The sequence below is a fragment of the Camelus ferus genome, chromosome 12 (assembly GCF_009834535.1).
Source record: "Camelus ferus isolate YT-003-E chromosome 12, BCGSAC_Cfer_1.0, whole genome shotgun sequence".
Taxonomy (NCBI): Eukaryota; Metazoa; Chordata; class Mammalia; order Artiodactyla; family Camelidae; genus Camelus; species Camelus ferus.
The window spans coordinates 3,899,411-3,922,119 of NC_045707.1; the positions used below are offsets into that span (position 1 = coordinate 3,899,411).

The 22,709-nt window shown below is 44.8% G+C and overlaps 1 protein-coding gene across 8 annotated transcripts in view; it reads right to left on the reverse strand.

Annotated features, from left to right (window-relative positions):
- PLA2G6 (phospholipase A2 group VI) overlaps nt 1–22,709 on the reverse strand; it is a 51,295-nt gene that overhangs the window by 20,087 nt on the left and 8,499 nt on the right. For 6 of the 8 annotated variants that reach the window (XM_006174898.3, XM_032492213.1, XM_032492214.1 and 3 more), the window contains 5 exons: nt 8,664–8,879; nt 7,444–7,627; nt 5,733–5,920; nt 3,247–3,343; nt 1,870–2,052 (listed from right to left, as the gene is read on the reverse strand). In XM_006174898.3, coding sequence (XP_006174960.3) covers nt 1,870–2,052; nt 3,247–3,343; nt 5,733–5,920; nt 7,444–7,627; nt 8,664–8,879 — 868 coding nt within the window. Of the gene's footprint in view, nt 1–1,869; nt 2,053–3,246; nt 3,344–5,732; nt 5,921–7,443; nt 7,628–8,663; nt 8,880–12,866; nt 12,970–22,709 lie in introns of all 8 variants that reach the window. The other 2 variants (XM_032492219.1, XM_032492218.1) reach the window with 1 other exon arrangement.

Genomic DNA, 22,709 nt, shown 5'->3' on the forward strand with positions numbered 1-22,709 from the left:
TGATGGTCGTCTCCAGAAAAGCACTGTGTGACTGAGCTGCGAGCAGAACTGGCTGCTTTTTTTCATGAAACACTGTTTTCACTCAAGGGCATAACTGGCAGACAAACGACAACTGTTCAGCACTGGGGATCTGAGACATCGTCTCAAAAATGCAGTGAGCCTGTCACTGGAAGAAAAACAGCTGGCAATATTTTGTGCCAACGATAAAATTCAAGATTTCAAACAAAAACTGGCATTCTAACGAACTGGTATACGCCATGATGTGGCTTGACAGCATTCCCAAATTTAAAGGCTTTTCTGATGAAATCGTGATATTTACAAATGTGGGGTTTCGAGACCGTATGATGAAATGGGTCAACATTTGGAAGCTAGGCGTACTCAGCGAACCAATATTTTCCAAGGATGACATGAAATCATGTGCGGGTGTAAGATCCAGGAGAAGTATAAGAGATGAGAGTGGATTTTACTGCAACAAAGTGCGAAGAATCTGGGGAGAAGGTTTCAGAGTGTCCTCTGCCACCGACTTGTCAGGAACTACCCCTCGCCAAGTTTTGGTGCAGTAGATAAGAATATACACAATGATCTGAAGAGCTACAACTACATATCTTTTCCAATTACGTACATATCTATGTGAGGCCAGATTTTCTTCCTATTTTTCAACATATTCAACAACGTGCTGCAACAGAATAAATGTAGCAGAAGATAGGAAAATCCATGCCTTCTCTGAAGCCAGGCATTAAAAAGATTTGCAAAAATGTAAACCGGTGCCAACTCTTTTCATAAATTATTTTTCATTTTGGAAAATGAAGTTGTTTTTCATAAAAATGTTATTTACATTAGCACGGGATTGGTAAATTACTGTTATTTTTCAATGAATTAATCAGTATTTTGAAAATTCCTCTCTTTTAATTTCTAATATGATAAATATAGATAGATAAAATTCAAATAAACAAAGTCTTTGGGATCCTCAGTAATTTTTAAGAGTATAAAGGAACCAAACAGACCAGAAGGTCTGAGAACTGTTCAACTACATAATTCAAAGGGCCCATTCAGTGCTAAAAATGTCCATGGTTTTATTTATAGTTTCAGCCGCTTGGGCAACAGAATCTCCTCTACAATTATGACCTTTGGTATAAAACAGGATGTCTTTGAATTTGTCCTAAATCTACTTCCTCTGGAGTCCCAGGGGTCCCTCCCATTTTATCACTCTGAGTCTTGTTGAACAGACTTACGTGGGTATCGCTGTAGTTTTACACACACGTCTGTAACAAATAACATTCTTGCCTCTGCACCTAATATGTTCATCCTGCAGTTGTCTAACGAGACTATAGGGGCTTTAAGGGCAGAAACTGTGCTCTGTGATAAACCAGCAAAGGTGACCAGCATGTAACATGGGCCATGCAGATGCGTAATGAGGCGCTGCCTCCCAGGAGCTTGGAGTCTACCAGGGAGACAAGAGCAACATGTAGATGAGTACTCTTCCCTAACGATGCAGGGAAGGAGAATGAACACCTCAGGGACGCTCACTCCATGCCACGTCTTACATGTGCCGCTGAGACATCCTTGGTGGAGTTACCAAGTGTCTACCACTGAACGCTCCCCACAACTCTGCCAGGTGGATACTGACACTCCATTTTCCAGAGGAGGAAATCCAGGCTGACAGAGATGATGTGAGGTGCCCAAGGCCACAGTAGCCACAGCTGTCCTTGTCCTCTCTCCCAGCATCCAGGTGTCAAATGGGGACACAGGAGTGAGAGGTACCAGAACACAGAGAAAGGGGTGGTTATTTTGGGCTCAGCGGGGGACGTGCCCCAGCCCTGCCAGTCGCTGGCACCCTCATTCCCCATGGTGGGTAAGCCCAGGGCTCACCGACATGGCCAAGTGCAGCGGGGTGTTGCCGTGCTCGCCGCGGGCGTCGGCGTTGGCCCCGTGGGTCAGCAGCACCATGACACAGTCGAAGCGGTTGCGCATGACGGCCACGTGCAGGGCTGTGTTCCCCACCGAGCTGGTGCTGTTCACGTCGCAGCCCCGCTTCAGCAGCAGGCGGGCCATCTGCAGAGACAGGGTCCCGCCTGAGTCAGCGGGGTGACTGGAGCAGCCGCGGTGTGATTGGAGCAGCCGCGGCCTGCGGCACTGGGGGCACCTGGGCACAGCCACTTCTTCCCCTAGAGGTCTCCAGGTACTGGGCCTCTGGAAAGCTCCAGCAACAGGAGCAGCCCAGGTGGCAGACCCTGGTTCTAGGGGTGGCCCTAGACCTCGCCTTCTACACCACCAGCACCCCAGCAACTAGGGGACAAAATGTTGAAGAGGTGGTGACTTTTTAAAGGGGCTTCTCGGTCCTTTCCTGGAGCTCAGAAGACCCCATTCCTCCCTGAAAAGACTCCTCTGGGCCCTGTCCCAGAACTGCCTCTGCGACCCTGCTTGGGACCCTGCAAAGCTATGACCCCTCGCTGGGCCTTTGCAGTACACACCCCTGCTCACCTAACAGCCCATGGGGAGCCCAGGCTTTGGAACCCAACAGACCTGGGCCCAAAGTTCAGCCCCACTTCATCCCAGTTGTCTGAGCTTCAGAGGGTCACTGCACCCCTCTGCACTTCAGTTTTCTCTGCTGTGAAAATGCAAGTTCCCACCTCACAGGCGTGCTGAGAATGCACAAGAAAACACACAGGAGGGCCTGCCTCGGTGGCTAGCTCCTGGTGGGAAGGTCTCCGGCGGTGGCTGGTAGTCTGCTCCCCCAAGCCCATCACATTTGCAAGCAGGCCATGATATCTGAGAGCACCCAGTGCACTGCCGAGCTGTGCTTCCTGGACATGAGAGATTGGAGGCCTCCATCCTCCCAGGGGGACAGAGCTTGGCTTAGGGAGAGGCCTCAGAGGAGATGCCCAGCCAGGCTCTCTGTAGAAGACAGAGCTGCCATCACCGTCACCATCATTGTCACCACCCACCATCTTCTGTCTGCAAGGTACTTGACAACTTATGAAGAATCTTCCCATGCACTGTTTTGCTGACTGCATTCTACCTCCAAAGGTAGGCCATAGGATCCCCAGTTCACATACAAGGAAACCACAGAGGGGATGCCATCACCACACAAGGCCAGGATGCCATCTTTCTCTGGGCTTATCTGCCTGGGGCCCACTGTGAGATCAATCCCTCAAGTGCCATCCCCAGAGTCCCCTCAGGAGGACAGCTGAGGATCGAGGGGCTCTGGGAGCTCCTGCTGCCCGCCCACTCTCAGACTCTGCCTACCTCTGCGTTCTTGGCCCAGTGGAGGGGGCTGGCTCCATAGCGAGGGTCTTTGCTGTGAATCTGGTTGCTGTCCATGCTGATAATCATTTCTGCACACCTGGGGAGAGAGAAGACATGTGGCAGTGAGGAAGGCCAGTGGGGGCAGCCTGACATGAAGAGGCCATGACTCCAGGCTTCATCTACTGGTAAGGGAGAATTCTTGCCAATAAAGTCACAACAAAACCAACCAGCATGCATACAGTGGTAAGTCAATGGTATCCTGAGCCCCTCAAGGCATAACTCAAGCCCCCAGGCCCCCAGGAAGCCTTCCCAGATGACTTCAGTCAGCAACGACCACCCTCACCGGTGCTGAGGTTTAGCCCCAGCTTTCCACTGGTGACCTCTGGAAAGTGGCCAGGCCTGTCTGCAACATGGGGACAGTCCTAACAGGACTGGGCGAGGAATAAAGGAGGGTTAAAGGATAAAAGATATTTCAGCACTTGGTCCTGGGCCTGGCACACAGCCGGCCTCCATCCCCCCCAAACCCCAACTGTTAGTGTTTCAAGCAGTGAGTGCATCCTGTAGGAAGCAGTAGGCAGGGTGTTAAGCTGCTTTCCATTCCTAGACTGATAACCAAAGGAACAAAAGCAGGGGCTCAAACAGATATCTGTGTGCCAGTGTTTACTGTGGCATTATTCACAAGAGCCAAAAGGTGGAAATGACCTAAGTGTCCACTGACAGACGAATGGGTGAGCAGAATGTGGTATATACAATAAAGTATTCGTCTGTCTTAATAAGGAAGGAAACGTTGATACATGCTACGACACTAATGAAACTTGAAGACATTATGCTAAGTGAAAGTGGAGTCCCAGGCCCCTGCCAGCTCTCTGTGAAGGTCAGCTGAGTTGACGCCAAAGGCAGAGAGGCCCCCAGGCTGGGGCTGGGATGGAACCACTCCCAGTAACCCTAACACTTGCGGTTCTCAGCGTATGGCTGTGCGGGCTGCCACATGGTAGCAGAGGGACGACGCAGCTTGGGGTCCTGACAGGAGGGTGGCTGTGTCCAGCAGTGGGGCACACCCAAGGTCCGAGACAACTCGTGTTGTCTTGTGTGCAGTGGTCCTCTTTGATCTGGGCCAGCCCCATGTGAGAGGCCTGGAATGTGGCTGCAGGTATCTGAGGAGGGAACAACCTGGATGATACCAGGGTCCTGGAAGTAACCTGGACCAGCAGATTACTGGAGCCAGTAGGATGGCTGGAGCCAAGCAGGAGCAGGGCTGTCATGCCAGCCCTTGGGTATCGGAGAGCACCACCCATCATGTGTGACCATTCCAGTTGAAACCTGCAGCTGGTAACCCGGTGACAGAGGGGATGGGAGCGTTAGGATTGCCTCTAACCATTCTGTCAGGTCTTTCTGAAAGTTCTAGTTCATCTTGGCTGTGCAAGGGAGAATCAAGGAAAGGAAGGCTTGTGCAAGCTTGGACCAGACCTTTGAGGGGACAGTCATGTCCCCTAGGGGCCAGCAAGGTAAGTGCAGACATCAGAGGAAGGAAAACCCTGAGGGAGGGTGAGAATATCTGCTTCTACCCAAGGGTGGCCCCTCCACACTCTTTTCTCACTGCCCATCTAGCACACAGCACTGGAAGATGCTGGGTGACTTCTGTGCCTCCTGTCCTGGGCTCCCTCACCCGTCTCTGTAAGGCCAGTGCTTAGCACTGTGCTGGGGACTGAGGACTAACTGACTCATTCACTCATTCATTCATTCTAAATACTGTATCTGCTGGGAAATATTTGGAGATAGTCACTTCTTTTATCCCACTTCCTCCGCATCCACCACACACACACACGCACACATGCACATGGAGAAGAATTTCCCTGACACTAGGGTTCCCCCAAGTCTGAGGAGAAAGGAAGAAGTGAATGATCTAGAGCTCTCCAAGACAGGGGCCTGGCCCTGTGTCCCAGCAGTGCCACCAGCCAGGACAGATGGATATATCAGGCAGATGGGTACCTAGGCCAACTTGCTGAGCAGTCCTGGGCTTTGAGCTGGGCACGGGAGCCACAGAGCATTGAAGCCAAGAAGGGGCTGCTCAGATCAGATGGGTAGGCTTGGAAAGAAGAGGCTTCAGGTTGGGTGGGCTCCTCCAAGCCTGAGGGTTGCATGAGATTCCAGCCCTGGAGCATCCCCAGGAGGAGAGGGGAAGAGGGGACCCTGGGGAAGTTTGTTTTTCTCCAGTTTAGTAGAGGAAGGTTCACGGTCAGAAATGAAGGTGCATTGCAGAGCAACTTTCAAAGTTCTATTCTTTGCAGAGTAGAGTTTGCAGACCAAGATTCACCCCCCTGCCCACCACACATTTATCAAGTACTTTCTTTGTGCCAGGCCGGCCCTTGGCACCAGGACCTCATGCATATCTAACAAGCCTGTGGAGGCCACTGCTCGCCTGGGCGTGAGGACTGGCCCTGCAGAGCGGGGGGCCCGGCTGACCGCGGGGGCGGGCGGGGTCTTACCCCTTCTGGGAGAACTTCATGGCCGTGTGGATGGGGTAGCCGCTGGACCCCATGATGTTGCATCGAGCGTTGCACAGAAGCAGCACGCGGACCATCTCCTGCTTCCCCAACTGGCAGGCCAGGTGCAGTGGGGTCAGCCCTTGGTTATTCAGCTGGTTCAGACCAGCAGATGCGTTCTTTCCTAGGAGCTGACAGCAAGACCTCGGGATGGGCAGGCGCCCGACAGAGGCCCCGGCTAGTCCCTCCCTAACCTCCGCTGATGGGGAAGTCTCTCTCTGGGACCTCGGGGGAAGGGAAGTTGGACCCCACGAGAACACTGACAAGAACTTCAAGAGAAGCGACCAAGAAAGAAGTCTTTGGAGGGGAAAAAAGCCAGCTGGGCCAGTGCCAGCTGGCACGTTGGTCTGGCTTGACTGTGGCGTTTATGAAAACTGTCTCCATCAGGAAATTTAAAAGGAGGTTGTATCTAGGATGGGCACTGGGACTGAGACTTTGCTTTTCACTGCATACCCTTCTAACCTGAATTTTTTTTTTTTTTTTTTTGCTATGTGTAGGTATTTTTTTTTAATTAAAAAAAAATTACTATTAATAAGAGAGCCATGAGGCTTTTATTTCCTCGGGTGAATGCTAACTCCTTGGGGCTAATTATGACCCCTGTATACACGTGTGTCTGGCTGGGTCTGTTGACAGGCTGGGGACACAGCAGAAAGGCCGAGGTGCTGCCATCCAGGCCTGATTCAAGGGCCAGCCGTGCCACTCACCGCTCTCTGGCCCTCCCTGGGCACACGTCTTAACTTCGCTGAACCTCAGTTTCTTTGAGGAGACGAGGATAATGGCTCACACCCACAAAGGGTACTTTGAGAATTAATGAGAACACATGTGAGTACAGGGTCAGGCACGAGATCAGAGGTAAAGGATAGCTATTGCTCAGAGTGTGTGCCTGCCCTCCGCACGGAGGCAGGCTCCACCTGGCGCTCTGCTGGGCACGCAGTGGGGTCTCAGTAAGGATGGAGTTCAACACTATAGAATTCCCTTCCCTGAAAGCACGAATCACAAGATAGGAATCCACATTTTCTGGAGTACTGTAGTTCCATTCTGATGCCAAGGCAGAGAGAAGGATGTAACCTTCCAATTCTAGGCAATAAAATCCTGTCTGGTCGTCTGTCTTTTCGATCTAACATGTAAGGTAGCCTTTTCACAACATTATTTGATCTACTTGCCCATGATTTTTCTTTTGTATTTTTCTGCCTAGCTCATCAAAAAGAAGTGCCTCTGGTGCAAATACCTACAGGAGCCAGATGGAGTTTTGTTTGTTTTGAGCTCCTGTGAAAAGTTAAGCCCAGGTCCTGATGGACCGTGTGCACCTCCAGGCAGGCGTTGAAATGAATTCACCCGGTCAGGGGTCTAGCTTGGGAAAAGCTGAGCAAAATTAATTGACAGACTGGGCAGTTTGCTGCAGGCGGGGGTAGGGGGGCGCAGAGGAATTGCCCAGCTTTGTCAGAGCAAAGTGGCAAAGCATGTGTCTCCTTGGCAAGCATGGGGAGGGAAGAGCGGGGCTGGGGATGTGCCCTCCATGAAGGAGTTCAGGCCTCAAGGTCAAAGGGGGACAGTGGAAGGCCCAGTATGACACCCAAGCCCAGGAGCTCAAAGACAGCTGTGATCACGGTAAAGTGTGGCTGCCACAGGTCGCCCTGCCCCCACTCCTGCTCACCTGCAACACCTGGGAGTTGTCACTCTGGACAGCATAATGGAAGGCAGTCTCTCCGTTGCTGTCGGTGACATCCATCTGGGCGTGGCAGTACTGCACCAGCTCCATCAGGATTTCCCTGTCGCCCTTGCGGCAGGCCAGGTGCAGGGGAGTGCATCCCTCCTCATTTTCCGTGCTGTTGGCGCAGCTGCAGCCGAGGGACAGGGACGAGAGGTGAGGGGCGTAGCCCGAGATGGGAGGGGCCCTGAGAAAGCCAAGTCCAGAAGCAGGGAGGTGGGCCAGGGGCCCAAGAGCATGTGTGTCCTGCTCCAACTGGCTGGTTCAGACTTAGGGCTGAGCCACAGTATATTTGTATCTGACATGATTTGGATGTTTTCAGTCCTGTTTGTACACCTGTATGAGGGATGCACCCTAGGGCCACACCAGCCTGAAGTGGGCAGTTGGGGTGGCGTAAAAGGATGGCAGAAGACAGAAATCTCACCAACCTCAGGCAACTCACTTAACCTTTCTAGGCCTCAATCTCCTTACGTACAAAAAATAAAAATAATGCCTGCCATGCCTGCCCTAGGAAATGGATACAATGGTTGTGAGATTAAATACCATGATGTCCTAGAACATGCTGATAAACTGTAAAGGGCAGTGAAGATTTTCAGGCTTTAGGCCTGGGAGCTGAACTGAACTATCTAAGGTGGAGAACCAGAGGTGTGGCTACCTCAGGGCAGGATGGCGCCCTGGGGTCCTAAGGCCGGCAAGGAGCCCTCACCTGGGGCATCCAGTGATATGTGTGTTGGGGGAATGGACATCTGAAAGTCAGTGTTCCAGCTTCCAGAAAGGCAACTAGACCTTCAGAGGAGACACCAAGGGTCTAAAGCCTCTTCTGCCCTCTCCAGCTGAGACCTCGCATGGGTCACATGACCTCTCACTAGGATGACACTACTTCATAGGTGTGTTGGGAAGACTCAAGTTCATGGTGGGTATAAAACGGCTATGGCAGGCCTGGCACCTGCTGGCACTCCCGAAATGTTACATTCCTCCTTCCCACTTTAGGCAGCATTCCTGTGCTCTAACGCAGAGGCAATGCTGTCCCCCTTTTAAGTCAAATGTTCTGGGCAACCTTTGAGTTGATGGAGGGGACCTGAGGCAGGACTGAGAGACTCCCCATCCCCACACACAGTGTCCTAAGAGTCCCGTCCTCCTGCCCACCTGGCGAGTCCCCCGCCCACCTGATGATGCGGCTGTGGTGGAAGCACTCTCGGATCCCCAGCTCCACCGCCAAGTGTGCCACCGACCAGCTGGGGTGGCTGCGGATGAGGTCAGTCAGCTGCTGCAGGACCTCAGTGTGCAGGATGTGGCTGGAGCTCTCGTAGAAGGGCAGCAACTGGGAAGAATACTGCTGGAAGTTCACCAGGGCATCGGCCTCTGTCTCCAGCTGGAAGAGTCTGAGGAGCCAGGCAGAGGAAGAAGACAAGGAATGAGCCAGGAGGGACCCTCGACCCTTGATGGAATCAGAAGACTTGGGTCCCCACAAACAGGCCACTGCCTGCTTCCAGCTGTGGACTGACCTGCTCCAGCTAGACTCCCCTTCCCAACCACACACACACACACACACACACAGGCACACATACACATAAATACACCTAAATGGAGATGGAACTTTCTTTTCATTTGAAAAGATTTCCTTTTCTTTCTTTTTAAAAAATATCATCATGTGGTGCTTTTATATTTTATTTTACCAAAGCACTGTCATATCCACTATCTAATTTGATTGTCATTTGAGAGCCACAGCCTCGAGTCCCTGGACCCTTGTAGTGGGAAGTGAGTAGGTATTATTTAACCTAAATGTCCAGCAACAGAATATGATATAAATTGTGGTACATCTATGTGATGGAATAGTATATAGCCATTAAAACGAGATACTAAAAGAACAGGGAAATGTTTATTTTGTAATGTTAAGTAAAAAAGCAAGGCATAAATTTTGTATGATACAGTGTGATCAAAACTGTTTTAAAAAAATGAAAGGAAAGAAAATATGTCAAAATGTGCATGGTAGCATCATAATTTAAATGTACTTCTTTATTCATTTCTGTAGTGTCTAAAATTTCTACAATGAGTCTATATGATTTTTGTAATCATATTTAAAGTTTTGTTCATTTTTAAGGAACTGGGTTAGAGTCTAAGTTCTGCTATTAAGTTGCTGTGTAATCTTGGAAAAAATTCTTCCCTCTCTGAGTCCTATTTGAAACATAAGACTAATTGTACCTGTCTACCTACCTCACAGAGGTGCTGTGAGGATCAGATAAGATAGCAAGATAAAAGCACTTTAAGAACCATAATAGTTGCATGTAAATAATGGTTACTTGAGGCTCTGACCAGGCTTTCAACATGCTAGTTTTTAACCTACACATCTCTACAAGCCCAGTGGCCAGCCAGGATCTAGTGGAGGTTGTACCCAGAGAGTGTTGTCTCCGCAGGGCTAGCCTGTTCTTACCTAAAATAAGGAAGGATGTGAAACAGACTGGCAGGTAATAAGTGCTACAGAAAAAACAAACAAGGGAGGAAAGGATATGGGAGGGAATCATTCCTCATTCTCCTTGGCTGGTTTTTGTTTCATCTCACCAAACCCTTAATATCAGAGTGCACCACAATAAATGCTGCTTTTATGTCAAATATAATGACAAATGAAAATGATCACTGGATTTAGCATCACTGAAACCTTGACAAGAGCGACCTTCACAGGAGTACTTGTAGGGGAATGGTGGCACCAAATCCTGCTTGGAACGGATTTAAAAAGAACAGGATGTGAGAAATTGGAGACAGTATGTATAAACAATATTTTTGAGGAGTTTTGCTGTAGAAGAGAACCAACAGAGGTAGGGAATGGGGAAAGTGTAATCAGACATTCATATGCTGATGGCAATGATCCAAAAGGAAATGGGGTCTCTCTGAGAATTTCCCCTTCTGTTAATGGCAGGCAAGGTAACATGAACCAGAATGACAGATGAGGACAACCAGAAATGCTGGACAAAATGCAGAAAGCATCTGCTTTAAGGTGCTGGATACCTAATCAGACAGTGACGAATTACCAGACTGGAAGTGATTATGGAGACAGGAACTGAGCCCGGTGTTTAGGGCTGCTGTTACTTGAGAGGCTGGGGGGATACGCAGTAGCATTAACAACCTCACAGGCTCAGGAGACAGGAATTAGAAACCAGGGATCCACAAAAGGAGAACCCTGATGACCACCTGTCACTGTGGGTTAGGATCCTGAAGGACTACACACTAGGAATAAGGTGGGCCACAAGTAGACAGACCCTCACGTGGACTGCAACTCGGCCTCAAATAATTTCAGTTTCAGAAACTGGACTGAGGTTATCTGAGTCAGAGAGTTCCCAGGTTCCTGGGAGAAGTGAACATAAAGAAAACATCAAACTGGATTTCAAATTATTTCTACAAGTATTACTACAAATTCAATGTCCAGTATGTAATCAAAACTCACCAGGTAGATGGGCAGATAAGAAAATATGAAAGAAAATCAACAGAAGCAATATACAACAGAAACAGATCTATGAGTGGGGGGCTGCAAATACCGAAGTTATCTGACATAGATTTTAAAATAAAGGTGATGATATTCAAGAGGATAAAGTAGAAGATTCACAATTTTGGCAAATCACATTTAACTATTAAAAAAAAAAAAGAACCAAGTGGAAATCGCAAAATTAAAAAATACAATTGCCAAAATTAAGAACACAATGGCTAGGTATAATAGAAGATTGGACAATGCTGAAAGAAAATTAGTGAAAAGGAAGATAGGCAGAAAAGAGTAAACAGACTAAAGCATGGAGAGATAAAAGCTTGGAAAATGTAGGTAACTAGGTAAAAGACACAGAATATATAATGAAAAGATCTAACATACATGTAAGTGGAGCCACAAAAACAGACTAGAAAGAGTTAGACAGAAGCCATATTTGAAGAGTTATTAAGTATGAACTTTCCAGAATTGATGGAAAGCGTTATTCCATAAATTTAAAATATCCTGTAAGTCCTCTTCTACCAAAAAAAAAAAAAAAAAGAAAATCCACACTTACACTCCTCCCACTGAGCAGTGGGCATTTATGTCTCTTTACTGTTTAATCTGGCTCTGTAACTCCTTTACCAAGAGGATATGGCAGAAGTGATTCTATCCTAGTATCTGGACCAAGGCTTTAAGAGACTGGAAGCCTCTCCCTCTTTTCTGTTGGGACCCAGCCATCATGCCACAGGGATGCTGAAGCACTCATTGCAATGACTCTTGGCCTTGGACCTTCAGCACTGGATGAACTCCTAGTCAATGGCGAGTACCAACTTGCCAGTTGTGAGTCATCTTAGAAGTGGATCCTGTGCTGTACACCAGAAATTGACACAATATTGTAAATTAACTATACTTCAATAAAAATATATTTTAAAAAATAAAATAAAATACACATAAGGTGGGAGGAAAAAAGTGGATCCTGTAGTCAAGCCACACCAGCTAATGCCATGTAAAATCGAACTGAGCCTTTCCCACTGAGCTCTGCTCAAATTACAGATTTGTGGGCTAAATAATTGATATTGTTTTAAGCCACTAAGTTTTGGGATAGTTTGTTGCACAGCAATAACAGTATGACACATATTGGTCAACATATTGTAACTTAGCAATAACTGACACATGTGCCCTGTTACAACTGCTGAAAACCAAATGCAGAGAGAAAATATTAAAAATAGCAAAGAGAAAAAAAGTTATCTTCAGAGGGCTACTCAACAAGGAAGCTCAACAATGGAAGCCAGAGATAATGAAATGACATCCTTAAAGAGCTAAAAGAAAAGAAATGCCAATGAGAATTCTACACCCAGAGAAAAAAACACTTCAAGCATGAAGTTGAAATTAAAATACTTCACTAGTCAAACAAATAAATGAGAGAGAAAGAGAAAGACTGACTATGTCATTAGCACACCCAAACAAAAGGAAATATAAAAGAATTTTCTTCAGGTAGGAGGAACTTGACCCTAGATGGATGGTCAAAGATGCAGGGGAAAAAACTAAGCACCATGAAAATGGTAAATATTTAATGATGAGTGAATCTAAATAAATATTGACAGTATAATGTCTTGTTGGATTTAAAATTAAAATATTAATGAAAAAGAACACATGGCATAGAAGCCTGGAGGGGGATAATGAAGTTAAAGGATTCTAGGGCCCTTTTATGGTTCAGGAAGAGGCCAAAGTACCACTTATACTTCAGTAAGGCGAAGGATATGTGTTATAATCCCTAGGGTTCTATCAAGAACTATGAAGGGTTTCAGATTTTACCCTAGTTGCAGACTAACAAGTTAGCCTGGCACAGTTTCATGGATGCTGGCAGAAGACACAAGATTCCTGGATCAAAGACAAAGGGCAATTTATTACTCACAGCAATAGCAGTAGCCGGAGTATCAGCATTTGTGCCAATTCCCTGAGATCCAGTTCCCAGAAGGTGACACGAAGAGGGTCAGGTGACACCTGCTCATGTTGCACTAGAAGAGAGAAACCCCGAGTGTAAGGAACTTAAATCTGCTATAATCATCAATGAGAAGATCCGTCCCAGCTTTGTTCTGAAGGAAAATATTAGCTTTATTACACAGAAAAGCGAAGCAAACCTATTCTCTTCTCTGGAGAGAGACCCCATCTCTATCTTCCAAGGCTGTTCACAACACAGACACCCTTGTAAAATAGTCTAGAACAAAGGTAGTCTGTGTCTCTGCTCATAAGATGTACAGAAACACAAGGGACTCATGGAGAACTGCCTCCTGAAAGCTGTCATTAAAAGATAATAACAGAGTATAAATTTCCAAGCCAATAGAGATGGGGAAAATGGAACAAGTAAGAAAAGATTCAGTCATGAATTACAAAAGCATTGTGCTAAGTGAAGAAATCAGATTCATAAGACTACATGCTGTATGGTTAAAAGGTAAAACTATAGTGATAAAAAGCAGATTCGGTGTTTGCCAGGGGCTATGGTGGGTGCAGGGGCCTTATTCCAAAGGAGCACGGAGGAAATTTGGGGGATAACAAAAATACCGTACATCCTGCTTGTGGTCATGGCTACATGGGTATGTACCTTTATCAAAATTCATTGAATGGTACACCTAAAGGTGGTAAATTTTATTTTTTGTAAATTGTATCTCTATAACACTGACTAAAACAAAACAAAACAAAAAAAAGAAGACAAGAAAGAAAGGAATAAGGAAAAAAACTAGGTAGAAGAACAACAATAAAAGCAAACAGTAAGATAGTAGATTTAAAGCCAAATATATCAGAATTACACTAAGTATAAATAGACTAAATGTTCCAAATAAATATAAGGAATAACAGACCAGATAACAGAAAAAAAGAAGAGGCAACTTACATATTCTTTACATGATTAAAAATATAAGGAAATACAGTTATATAAATACTAACCAAAAGAAAGCTGGCTACACTATATTAATATTAGAAAGAGTAGAGTTTAAGGTACAAAGCATTACTGGAAGCAAAGAGGGACAATCTTAACAGTTAACAGACAACAGTTTCAATTCACTAGGAAAATGTGATAATTCTGTACTTAATAATAAAGCTCCAAAATAAAGTCAAACTTGACAGAATTAAGAGAACTACAGATCCACAATCACACTGAGATATTTTAAAATCTTCTACCAGTTTCTTATACAAAAAGGAGAACCCCCCCCCCAAAAAATCCCTATTAGATATAGAACAATGAATAAACTTGACTTCACAGACACATATAAAGCACTACTTCCATCAAGTACAGAATAAACATTCTTCTCCAAGCACACACACACATAAAAGTATAACTATTGGACCTATACTGGGCCATAAAGCAAATCTGAACAAAATTCAAAGACCTGAAAATATTTAGACTATGTTTGCCAACCACAATGCAATTGAGCTAGAAATCAATAAGAAAAGGATATTGAAACATTTCCCATACATTTGAAGATTAACCAAGATACATATAAAGTACCTATGGTTCAAACAAGAAGGCAAGATAAAATTTAGGAAATATCTTGACTCAATGACAATTGCAAACTTGCAGATTTGTGGGATGAACTTCCAGTTCTGGCTATGACAGAAGAGTTTGTACCAGACTAGCCTTCCTGTTGAAAACAAATACAAAATCAGGATTTAATTCAAACAAATATTTGAAGGCACTGGAGAGAACCCAAGGCAAGCAAGACATGGTGGGCCAGGACATTAGAGAAAAAAGCAGCACACCGGAGTAAGACCTGCATTTTTACTCAGGGAACTTGGGGATCTGTGGGTACAGATATCAAGGCCAAAAATAAAACTGTAGTCTAGTGCTTCCCACATTCTTATGAGGCTGGGTAGAGAGAGGCTAGCATTCAGAGCTTCTAAGACAGCCAGAACTTGAAGGACTGACTGAGAAGTGAGCCTGAAATTCTGCATGCAGTTGCCCCTCATAAGCTATGCCCAGCAAGATGTCAAGAAACCAAACAGAAAACATCAGCAGGGAGGATACAGAGCTGAGCAGAAATGTTGTCAGTTTTTTAGTACTTGGGAACTTGAGATTGGACATCAGTATCCACCGAGGTACAAGGACCTTATAAAATCTAGGCCTTTGGCTGAGATTGAAGAACTTCTATCTGCTAAGAGTAACAGTTATGACTTAGCTGTGAGGACAAACCCAAGACAGACCAAACTTAATAAAGCCTGAAATGTAGCCTTAACTAAACTTCTGAAGGATGATAATATCTTCCATAGCCTCTATAATTTTTCATACACAATATCTAGCATGCAAACAAAAATTACTAGGCATCCCCAAACCGGGATCAAACAACCAACGAGGTCCAAGAGGAAAAAACAGACTATAGAAACAGAAACCCAAGGTAATCCAGGTATCAAAGTTACTAAATAGGAACTTAAACAAAATCTGATTGATATTCTTAAGAAAATAAATGAAAAAATATATTAAAAAGTCAAAAAGAGTCAGTTGGACATTGTAGAACTAGAAAATACAATAACTGAAATTAAGAATTCAACAGATTGGACTAATTGCCAATAGAAACAGTTAAAAAAAATTAGTGAAAGAGGTTGTCAAAAAATATTCCAACTGAAGGAAAAAGAGCAAAAAGAAGGATAATACATTTTAAAAGACTAAGAGATATATGGGAAATGGTATAAAGGTTTAACATATATGTAACTGGAACTCCAGAAGGAAGAGAGAGAGATAGACCAGAATAGAAGCAATAAAAATACTAATTGGAAACATTCCAAAACTGATAAAAAGAATCAAGATACAGATTTAAGAAGTTCTACAAACCCCAAGGAGGACAAATACAAAGAAAACAACCATCTGGGCATAATAGTAAAACTACAGAAAATAAAACACAAAGAGAACATCTTAAGAGCAACCAGAGGGGAAAAAAAAAGACATTATCTTCAAGAAGCAATAATAAGATTTACAGTTGGCTGCTGAGAATGGGAGAAAACAAAGTACATCTTTAAGGAGGTAAAAGAAAATAACTGTCAGCCTAAAATTCTATTCGTTGAAGTTTATTTCAAAAATAAAGGTAAAACACAGTCATTTGCAGAGAGATAAAAACAGGGAATTCATTGCCTGCAGACTTGCACTAAGAGAATTAGGCAGAAAGAAAACTATCTCAGCTGGTAATGCAAGATAATGCAGGAAAGAATAAAGAACAACAGAACAGGTAAATACGTGGGAAAATCCAAACTGATTGTTTATAAGGATAATAATACTGTCTGAGAGATATACAGATAGAAATATTTGCATATATATTTAATTAAAATGAAAATATATCACAAAAAGCTGATGAGATGGATAAATGGAACTGAAGTATTCAAAAGTTTCTGCATTGTCAGGGAAGGGCCAAAGTGCCAACTTAAGTTAGACTGTAATAAGTCAAGAATGCATATTGCCATCTCCATGATAACTACTAAAGCATTAATAACACAGCTAATAGACAGGGGAAATGGCATTAATATAACAGCATTTGGTGTAAATAAAGCCAAATTTGGTTCTTTGAGAAGACTTAAAAGAAAAATCAATAAACCCTTAACAAACTGAACAAGAAATAGAGAAAACACAAGAAGGAGAAAGTCTGGTGGTCCTACATCTGTTAAAGACATTGAATACATATTTTAAAAGCTTCCCACAAAGAAAACTCTAGACTCATTTGGCTTCACCCATGAATTCTTCTTTCTTAAGGAAGAAGTACTAGCAATCTCAAACTATGAAAAACTGGAGAAGGATTACTTCTCAACTCTTTTTATGAGGCCAGCTAAAGCTGACACCAAAACCTCATAAGAATATTTTTGAAAAAGAAAATTATAGGACAATATCTCTAATAAACACAGACGCTGAAAATCCTAAACAAATATTCGATTTAATCTAGCAATGTACAAAAAGGATACTACATCTTGACAAGGAGAGATTTATTCCCAGAATATATGGTTGCATTAACATCAGAAAACCAACCAATCACCCAGTCAATGTAATTCGCCATAATGACAAAATAAAGGAGAAACCAACAAGCTAATAAATGCAAATCTCAATTGTTTCAGTATAAGCATTTGATAATATACAACACCCATTCATGAATTTTTTTCAAAAGAAAGCTCTTAAAAAACTGGGAATAAAAAGGAACATCCTTGATGTAACAGAGGGTATCTACAAAAAAACCTAGAACAGACATCATGCTTAACAGTAAGATGTTGAAGCTTTCCCCTTTAAGATCAGGAATGAGATAAGGACACTTCATAATTTCTGATCTTTCTTACCAGTGCAATATGACAAGAAAAATAAATAAAATGTATAAGGATTGGAAAGGAAGAAACAAAATTGTCATTGGGTTCATGATGATATGATTATGTTCTCAGAAAATCCAAAAAGTCCTACAGATAAATTATTAGAACTAATAAATGAGTTGGGCAAGGTTGCTGAATACAAGATGAATATACAAAAATCAACTGCATGGTTCATACAGCAACAAACAGAAAATTAAATTTTAATAAATATCATTTACGATAACATTTCAAACACTGGGAATAAATCTAACAAAGTGTGTCTGAAACATCTGTGCAGAAATCTACAAAGCGTCATTGAGAGAAATTAAAGAAAACCTAAGTAAGTGGGAAGGTATTCCAGGTTTCTAGACTGAAAAGATTAAACAGTGTTAAATTGTCAATTCTTACCAAACTGGTCTATAGAATCAGTGCAATGCCAATCAAAATCTCAAGACCAAGGTTTTGTTTCTTTGCTTGCTTGTTTTGTGGGTGGAACTTTTTTTTTATCTGGTAAAAATTCAGAGAGCTGAGACTAGCCAAAATAATCTTGAAGAAGAAGGAAGTGAGAACTTGTCCTGCCAGATATCAAGATTTATTATGAAGTTACATTAATTAAGACAGCACTGTATTGATGCAAGCAAAGAAAAATAGAATAGTGACTAAAAATGTTTCAGTTAATAGAGGGACACCTAATTTATGTCCAACATGGTATTCTAGAGCAATAGAAAAGAGCAGTTTGTGATAAAAGGGCCTGGGAAAGCTGGATCTCCAGCGGAAAAACAAGAACAAGAAACTTGAGTCCTCTCCCACAGCACACATTTAAAAAAAACACTCCAGGTAGATTATCAACCTAGTTACAAAAGGCAAAACAAGAGAGCTTCTAGAAGGCAATATAGAAAAACACCCTCATGACTTCATGATAGAGAAAGACTTTCTTAAGCAATACACAAAAACATACGATAAAGGAGAAGCTGAGTAAATCTGACTTCCTGAAGACTAAACACTCTTGTTTATCAACAGATACCATTACGAAAGTAAAAGGCAAACCAGTGACCGGTGACCACAACACACATAACCAACAAAGGTGTGTATTCAGGATACAGACATACCAAATACCCCTGCCAAAACTCTGTAAGGAAATGAACTTTATTTTTTTAAATGTTCAAGACATTAAGCAGGTAATTCACCAAAGAGGACTGACAAATGGTTAATCCACTTATCAAAAGGTGCTCAACTTCACATCATGAGGCAAATGCAAATTAAAGCCATAATGACACACCACCACACACCCAATAGAATGACAACATTTTTTTTCAAAGTGGCAACACCAAGTATCAGAGGATGTGAAATAACAAGAAATCTCACTTGCTGCTCGTTGGAAACCAGGGCTTTTTCCAAGGAAGCTGAGGATATGTATGGCTGTGACCCAGCAACTCCACTCCTGGATAGATGCCCAACAGAAATGCAGGCATGTATGCACCAAGAGAAAAAGAGACAGCCCAAATGTCCATCAACGCTAGGACGAATACATGAAGTTGTACTATAGTTACACAGTGGAATTCCACTGCACTGAAAATGACTGACATGACTGGGTGTGAAACACAAACCTCAGACAAATGCCAGTCACAGGAGCCAGACACAAACGAATTACGCAATTACCATAAAAGTCACGTTAATGGCTACCTTTAGGGGGAAAGGGGGCAAAAGAGGGGCTTCCGGGGTGGTATGGTTTGTCGCAAATACCTCTGTAACCATCACACCAGGGTATGTAGCCAAAGAAAATGAAAACACTAATTCAAAAAGATACATCCACCCCAATGTTCACAGCAGAACTCTTTACAATAGCCAAGCTATGGAAGCAACCTAAGTGTCTATCAAGAGATGAATGGATAGAGATGTGGTACACACACACACACGTGCACACACAAGTGGAATACTATTCAGCCATAAAAAAGAATGAAATTCTGCCCGTCACAACCATGCGGATGGACCTAGAGAGTATTATGCTTAGTGAAATAAGTCAGATAGAGAAAGACAAATGCTGGATATGATCCCTTATAGTGGAATCTAAAAAATAAAACCAACAAGTGTATGTAATAAAACAGAAACAGACTCACAGATACAGAGAACAAACTAGTGGTTACTAGTGGGGAAGTAAAGGAGGAAAGGGTAAAATAGGGGTAGGGGACTAAGGGATACAAACTACTATGTATAAAATAGATAAGCAACAAGGATCTATTATACAGCAGGGGGAAACATAGCCATTGTTTTGTAGTAACTTTAAATGGATTATAATCTATAAATATATTGCATCACTATGTTATACACCTGAAACTAATATTGTAAATCAACTATACTTCAACTAAAGAATAAAAAATTTAAAAAATAAGGAGAAAGCACAGGAGGAGGAGAATTGGGGCAGTCTAAAAATAGACAGTGCCTAAGGGGAAAGTGGAGTTAGGAAAGAGATTTTTTTTAAGAGTTATTTGTAGTGATGGAAAATATCCAGTAAAGAGGAGGAAATTAAGTAGGAGAGAGGAAGAATTGCTGAAATGATGTCCTGAAGTGGAGAGGGGATGATGACCTTGAGGGAGGAAGGACCTCAGCTAGACGCATGGATGGCGCATCTCAGGTGACAGCAGGGAAGGCCCAGGAGGTGGGTGCAGGTGCGGGGAGACAGGGTGGAAGAAGCTCCTGGTAGTTCCCTGGTGGTTTCTGCATTCTCAGTGAGGCAGAAACCAGGTCATCAGCTGAGAGTGAGCATGCAGAGGAGGGGGGCTGGCCGGGGAGGAGAGAGGATCAGGCGTGCCTCCCGGGAGAGCCGAGAGGGGCGAACCTGAGAACTGGAGGACTGCCAAACAGGCTCACCTGCGGCCCATCCCCACTGTGATCTGAAAGTGTGAGCTGTCAACATGGAGAATAGAATTAACTAGTGTTGGGATTTTGCCAAGCAATTGTGATGGGGAGAGAGGACCACAGGAAAGCGGAGGGTGTATGCCAGTGTATGGTGACACTGATGGGCCATGGAGTTTAAGCTGGGTAAGAAGACAAGTCCACGAAAGGGATGGGGACTGTGAAAAGGTGGTAGGATCAGTCCACCATATGCAGGGGCAGAGGAACCTGGCATTCCGAGGACCAGAGAGAAAGAGCTAGAAAGACAGGAGGCAAGATCGGAAAGTGGGGTGCTTGAAATTTGTCTTTACAGAAGAGTTGCAGTTACTGGTGATGACTAGGTCCAGGCAGTGAACATGTGGACCAGGAGAGGTCAGGTAACAGGAGTCCTGGGTGCAAGGAGGGGCCCCCTGTGCATCTTATAGTCACCAAGAGTCAAGACAGGAGCAGCGATGGTGACAGGGAGTTCTTAGCCAGGGGTTCACGTATTTGAGATGCAGGGGAGGCCCCAGCGTGGGAGAAGCCTGCCGCCAGGAGACAGCAAGGGATGGCAGCACAGGATGATGTGAGCTTCAAGGCTGAGGGGCAAGGAGGACCCTCTCCCACCTCCAGGAAGACTGGGAGAGAAAATTCTGGAGAGGCCTGCAGGGGAAGCAGTGTCCTCAGGGCAAAGCCAGGTCTGGGTGAGAACAAGGAAGTGAAAGAAAGAGTCAGAGAAAAGGCGAGCATCGAGAAGACTCGTGGGGCTGTGTGTTTTCTGTCTTCTAGAACTGAGTGCCCTGGCATCAGCTCTGGGAAGCCTCTGCGTTGGTGGGAGCGGCCTATGGATGAGCCTCAGGAGGGCTTGAACCTCGGGAAACGGCAGACAAATGTGTGGATGTGCTTTTGGGGGACAAGAAGGTCCCCTGATTCTCTTAAGGGGGCCCTAGACCGAAAAATGGCCAAGAACCACTGGGCAAGAGGGGTTTCTAACTTTCTGGTTTCAAAGTCGAGCACAAGCCCTTCACCACTGGTTCTCCAGCTCCCTCTCCATCCCTCCGTTCTCTCTCTCTCTATCTTTCTCTCTCTCTCTCTCTCTCTCTCTCTCTCCAGAGAAGCCTTTTCCCATCCCTCTTGTCACGCCCAATTCAGTGGTCATGGAGTCATCCATTCATTCAACAAAAATTGACTGTGCACTCGCTGAGTGCCAGGCACTACGCCGACAGTAAGACAAATGACTCAGACCCAGGCCCTGTCCTGCCAGAGCTCTGCGGTCTGGTGGGGGAGACACATGTGCACAGACACGTGGCAATCCAAGGCAAGAGGGGCTGATAGAAGTATGGGGGCTGAGGGAGAATAGAGCAGGGACCAGTGAGTCTGGCCAAGGAGTGCAGGAAGAGCATTCTTAGGAAAACTAACAGCAAAGGAAAAGCATAAAGGGGTGAGGTCTGTCCAGGGAATATGAATCTGACATGAGCCCATTATAATATCTGCCCCACCGCATGCCAAGTCCTGATCCACCATTGCTGGCTGCTGCCTAAGCCCCTGGAGGGCAGAGACCTGCCGCTGGTGAAGATGGGCTGTGGGCTAGATAAATGGTGAGTGGGCAAACCACAGAGTGTGTCCAGGCAAAGCCTCTGAACAGAGGGCCTCAGAAGTCAGTCCCCTCTTGAGAAGCAAAGATCACGCGTCACACACGCTTTGATCATTCCTCCCAGGATTGCTGGGAAGTGCAGCCCTGCTTCTGCTGAGACACCAGTGAGGGGCTGGCGGGGTTCATCAAATATCATCTGTCACAGGTAAATGTCAGCAGTAAATGATTAATTCGTACCAGGAAGAGAAGCATGGACGTTATCACAGTGTACACAGCGGTGCTACAGGTGACCACCCCGGGCTCACCCCACATAAGCTGGGCACCTGCACCGTATGTCAGGTCAGGGGGCCCAGGATGGGCCAGGGTGAGCTCACCACATTGCAAAACGGCCCACGTGGAGGAAAAGGAAGAGGAGGCTTCTGGAACACGAATGCCTGGGTCTGAACCCCAGCCCTGCTACTGAATGGCTGTAACTTGGGCAAGTTACTTAAATTCTCTGAGCTGTGTTTCTGCCTCTGTAAGAATGGGTCAATAACAGCCCTACCCCCGGGGACTGTCATGAGGATAAAGGGAATTAATAGTTAGGTCAGCAACAAGACAGAAGGAGCCTGGGTCCCCGAGGACTTTAAGGAGTGGCGCCTCCACAACAGCCCTGTCTGCCTTTGCTGTCACTTAGGAGGAAACTAAAATTCTACTGTTTCACAACTTTTATGTTGAGCTATCACTCAAGCTGAACCTAAGCGTACTTGATCCAGAAGAAGATTCCAGATACACTTGGGAGGAGAACCTGGCAGAACTCGCCTTACACACACTAATACAACATAGATATCATCACTGCTGCCGTCTGTATTGGCCGGTGTCCACCTCTCCACGCACAGGGGTGTTGTGGGACTCCCAGGCTGTCCACCCCTTACAGGGGTTCCTCAGCAAACCTTGGCCAATCAGCCCCTACAAGGACAGTCATGCCTTAAAGACCCAAGGCTA